General features: G+C 35.6%; 1 protein-coding gene across 1 annotated transcript in view; it reads left to right on the top strand.

Annotated features, from left to right (window-relative positions):
* The window catches only part of LOC107677593 (protein FAM131A-like), an 11,911-nt gene that overhangs the window by 4,709 nt on the left and 1,606 nt on the right, over nt 1–5,596 (top strand). Inside the window, exons 2-4 of the mRNA XM_016472540.1 lie at nt 2,707–2,794; nt 2,880–3,065; nt 4,058–4,195. Coding sequence (XP_016328026.1) covers nt 2,707–2,794; nt 2,880–3,065; nt 4,058–4,195 — 412 coding nt within the window. The remainder of the gene's footprint in view (nt 1–2,706; nt 2,795–2,879; nt 3,066–4,057; nt 4,196–5,596) is intronic.

Below are 5,596 nucleotides of genomic sequence, written 5' to 3'. Positions count from 1 at the left end.
GATAAGCAGGGTGTGTGTTATTCAGTACCACGGTACTGAATCATTACCATATCAAAGTACCATGGTATTAGCATATAATACCAGGTTAATGAAGTAAATTAAGACAGAATCTTCTGGTTTAGGCTTAATTGACCTCATTACGATCAACATGGCCCATGTCTGGCTCTCTCTCTGCTATGACGGCTAACCCCAAATCACGAAATCAGAAATATTTGACCCACATGCAGCACTGAAACATGGCAGGCAGCTGGTGCCTCTGCAGTCTTCTTCAGTAGCAGCTTTTTCTTATGGGCTTTAGAGGGCAATCTGATTTAAGCATATCTACCTGCGTCCTAGACTTCAACTTCAGGCATGTGTATGTCTGATCTACCTGTGTGATTTGGTTTTGGGAGGGCTTGGGAGGGATATAGCTCGAATGCTGCATGTTATGTGACACAGTGGCCTGAATGTATGCATGAATGTATAAGGTAATCTGTATATTTCTGGTCTTCATTTCTTTTACGGTTTTCAAGTTGTTATTATAACTAATAGTAATAATCAACGAATGTGAGTTCAAAAACTGCATTCATAGTACTAATGATTAAATGTAATAATATTATACATTCCTATACATATATGCAGTTTTTTTTTACATCATATTAATTATGTAATTATTATTAATCACTGTAAGTTATGTAGTAATTGAATATCTATCTATCTATCTATCTATCTATCTATCTATCTATCTATCTATCTGTGTTCTGTCTGTCTGTTACACTGTTATGTTGCTGTTATGCTGCATGTTATGTATGACACAGTGGCCTACTTTTGTTTTGGTGGTTTATGAATACTTCACCTCAACTTATTATATGAAAATAGAAACTGGATCTGTGTTTCTGAAAGCTTTGCGGTACAAGGACTACAAATAGTCACCTCATCACTCATTGAACATATTAATTGTATATCTATCTATCTATCTATCTATCTATCTATCTATCTATCTATCTATCTGTGTTCTGTCTGTCTGTTACACTGTTATGTTGCTGTTATGCTGCATGTTATGTATGACACAGTGGCCTACTTTTGTTTTGGTGGTTTATGAATACTTCACCTCAACTTATTATATGAAAATAGAAACTGGATCTGTGTTTCTGAAAGCTTTGCGGTACAAGGACTACAAATAGTCACCTCATCACTCATTGAACATGTTAGTTCTCTTTTTAAACTGATGGATGTCACTTGTCAATTCAGATTTCCATCATGTAACCCATTAATGTCAAATGCCAGAGGTCATTAGACCCCAGCTGTGGCCAGACTTTTTATTATCATCTTGAGGGCTGAGGGCTAATATTATCTGACATGGCAGTGAATGCTGTTTGCAAATTAACAAGCCACAGGAAGAGGCTTTATTGGCCAAATATGTCTGAGCCATAAGCTGCTTTGATTAATGCTGCAGTGTGGCTGATCTCTCACAGAACCATTTGAGCAGACCATGCAACTAACATATGCTTCAACTTGGATGAGTGTAAGTGAATTGTCAAAGGGTTAATTCTGGATTTGGCATCTGTTTCTGAGGTGGAGCTTGAGTCAGCACCGGCTTTACAGCCTGTAGTTTCATGTGCAGCTCTTGTAGTTTGGTACTTTTGTCTTGACTGGAAAAATCATGTTTGTGATGCGTCCATTCATACAGGAAGAGAAACGTGTCAGGGGATGTCATAAGGTAAGAGAACTAATTGGTGATTGGCCGTTAATTCCTCGTCAGTGACTTCCAAGGAGGGCCTCACATACCGCAGTGGGTATTTAGGCAGGTTACAGGCAATACTTGGATAGTAAATGTGTGGATGTGTGGATAACATTTTGTAGAAGGATCTATATGATATATAATGCATTTTATCACCCACTGAAATATATTAATACACACACACACACACACACACACACACACAAAGTGCTGGGTAGTAACTGGTTACATGTAATCTGGATTATGTAGTCAGATTCCAAAAATGTAGTACTTGTTATTAGATTATATATTTAAAATGCTCATAATCAGATTACAGTTACTATGGACTACATGGTTACGTATTATTCACACAATGGCGGTACATTATTCCTAATTTATTGATTCTTCCTAATTCTTCTTTTTTCTCTTTTAAATTTTACTTTCTAAAAAATTCTACTTTGTCATATTATTTAGCTTTTGCATATTCTCAATATAGATTGGACTTGCAAATGTAATGTGAAGTAATTTGCGATCCATGATTCTCATTTTGGGGACTAGTCAAATATGAGATGAATAATTATGAAAGTTCCTGCCAGTGTATAACTGACAAAAAATATTTCAACCTGGAAAAATTTTGTTTGTTGAAATGTTTATTAATGTTTGTTCATGTTATGCAGGGATTCCCAAACTTTTTTGTTTGTCAAACCCATGATTTGACCTAAAATATTTACTTGAAGTCCCCCTGAGATTTAAAGTTAATATTACATTACTGACTACAAATTTGATAATGTAATTTGTAATCAGTAACAGACTGCAAATTGTAAGTAATCCATCCATATGTTTATCATATGTTTAAACTTGCGTATGCAGAGTTTCATCATTTGTGCATAAGTGTTTGATAAAAAACATGACTGAATTATTTTAAACAGCTTCTTCCTATGAAGGTATATTGAAATATCTACACAGTGCAAAAAGAGAACATTTTGTCTTTGAACTTGCTTCTTCAGGTTGATGACCCTATTGATATGCTCCCCAAGTCAAGAAAAGCCCTTAGCATCCAGGAAATTGCAGCTCTGGCCAGATCATCATTTAATGGTAAGGATTTAAACACCTGTAGCATCATCATAAGCATTTATGCATGTTAATCAGTCTTTAACAATCCCTGTGTTTTCCCTACCAGGCATCTCACAGGTGGTGAAAGATCACGTGACCAAACCCACGGCCATGGCTCAGGGTCGGGTGGCTCATCTGATTGAGTGGAAGGGCTGGTCTAAGCCCTTAGACCCTCCATCTGCTACACTGCAGTCCCACTTTAAATCCTACTCCCATCTCAGCGAGGGTGAGCAGGAGGCCCGGTTTGCAGCAGGTGGGTGTCTCCTTGCACCCTGTTAGTACAGCTGTAAATCTCTCACTGCCGATGGAGTGTGTTAAGGAGATAACTGTAGATGCACAAGGATATTGATGTCTGGGTGTTTATACATGCACCGTTGTCAAATAATGTGGACATGAAATTTATTTTTGAACATTAAAATTTAAAATTGTGCATGAATGTATAAGGTAATCTGTATATTTCTGGTCTTCATTTCTTTTACGGTTTTCAAGTTGTTATTATAACTAATAGTAATAATCAATGAATGTGAGGTCAAAAACTGCATTCATAGTACTAATGATTAAAATGTAATAATATAATACATTCCTATACATATATGCAGTTTTTTTTACCTCATATTAATTATGTAATTATTATTAATCACTGTAAGTTATGTAGTAATTGTCTGTCTATCTATCTATCTATCTATCTATCTATCTATCTAGCAACTGTGTTCTGTCTGTCTTTCTGCCTGTCTAATATATTTCATGTTATGATAATAAATATATAACATTATAATGAATATAATTAACATTAATATATAATGCAACAGTAAGGAATTTTATCAAGTGTCAGTCAACTTTAGCCCCTCCGTAATGTGCCATCTGAAGGGTTTTAGACTCAGCAGATGGTGTTAAATTAGATTACACAGTCACACAGCAACACCTGCTGATCCTGCATGTCAGTTTACTTCAATCCTGTCTTCTAGCTCTCCTCCTTTGACTTTACTTTTCTCGGCAGCTTTTATACTCTGCTACATGTTTGGCTGTCATCAGTTTCCTGGCTGCAGTAAACGTGGCTGCTGAGTTAGGGTGGCATTTAACAGCAAAACCTGAGTCTCTCAGCAGCAGAGTTTTTTCAATCAGAACAAAAGCATCACGAGTAAACTTCTACGTCATGTCAAAAGAGATTTTGTTGCACTGCCATCTGTTTAATTGGCATCATTGTGTAAACTCCAGGGTCATTCAATACCATTCTTGTTTTTTTAGGTGTGGCTGAGCAGTTTGCCATTGCAGAGGCGAAGCTCCGTGCCTGGACCTCTGTAGATGAGGAGGAGATGGACGAAGAGTCTTATGAAGAGGATCCTCCTCTAAATGACGAGTCAATCACAACAACTCTGAGCTCAGGTGAGCGCGAGTGCACACGTCAAGATACGGTTGCCCTAAAAAGTATTTGAACACTTAAGCCACAAATAAAAATATATGAATGAATTTGTGTGACAAGTAGCATACATTAATGTTCAAAAACCTTTTTTTGAAAGACAGAAATTAATACTTTTATTCGGTATGGATGCTTTAAATTGATCAAAAGTGACAGTACATACATTTATAATGTTACAAAAGATTTTAATTTGAAATAAAAGCTGCTCTTTTGAACTTTCTATTGACTATAATTCTGAAAAAAATTTATCTCAGTTTCTGCAAAAATATTAGGCAGCACAACATAATAGTAGCATAACATGATAATAATAAGAAATGTTCCTTGAGCACCAAATCAGAATAATAGAAGGATCACGTGACACTGAAGACTGGAGTTATGGCTGCTGAAAATTCAGCATTGCCATCACTGGAAAAAAACGACATAGTAATATATATTAAAATAGAAAGTTAGTTTTACATTGTAATACTATTTCACAGTATTACAGTTTTTACTGTATTTTAGATCAAATAAATGCAGCCTTGGCAAGCATAAGAGTCATCTTTTAAAAACCTTTTTAAAAAATCTTAACGACCCCCAAATTTTGAACAGTAGTGTATATTTGAAAGATATAATGCACAAACACAATTTTCAAACATAAACAAAAAAAGTTTTAGATTTCAGAGTATGGAACTAGAAATATATTGTTTAAAATTAAGACCGAAAAAAATTTATTTGACACTTTCTGGTTGTCAAACTTGAACTAAACTGAAAAAATTACCTCAAAACCAGTTTGTTAAAAAACTGTTGAAAAGGTGCTCTCAAAAGCGGAATAAGTTCAGTGAAAACCTCTAGTATCGTGTTTTCAGATTTCACTTGATTGGATTTTTTTTTTGTATGTAATGCAGTGACATTTTGACTTCAGACTCAAAAAATGTTCAGATACATTTTGCGGACCCTGTGTATTTGCATTTTCCTCGTCACAGTGCATGTCTTTTTTTTTTTTTGTGGAACATCAGCGATTTTGTTTTCTCATTCATCTTTTCCGCTCTTTATCATCTGCTCTTTCTGTTGTGTTTTCTGCTTGTCTTAATTCTCCGTTTTTGGTACCATTTGTCCTTCATGTCATCTTTCTGTCTGTGTCCATCTTTTCAGGTGATGATACAAGGGGGAAACTTTTTGAGCAATGTTGCAGGGCAATGTTGCCTTTAACAGGCAACCAGGTGAGACACAGGGCCCACGACTAGAGATGCACCGATTGCAATTTTCTTGGCTGATTCCGATTTCCAATTTTTCGTTAGTGTGATCTGCCGATACCGATTTTTGCCGATTCCGATTTTCTTTCTAAGAACTATAATTGACAGCATATACAAACAAAAATTTACTTTTCT

Source organism: Sinocyclocheilus anshuiensis, unplaced genomic scaffold (assembly GCF_001515605.1).
Source record: "Sinocyclocheilus anshuiensis isolate Anshui unplaced genomic scaffold, SAMN03320099.WGS_v1.1 scaffold1299, whole genome shotgun sequence".
In the NCBI taxonomy this organism is placed as follows: domain Eukaryota; kingdom Metazoa; phylum Chordata; class Actinopteri; order Cypriniformes; family Cyprinidae; genus Sinocyclocheilus; species Sinocyclocheilus anshuiensis.
Note: the sequence above shows the minus strand (reverse complement) of the source record. Positions and strands in the feature narration are given on the sequence as shown.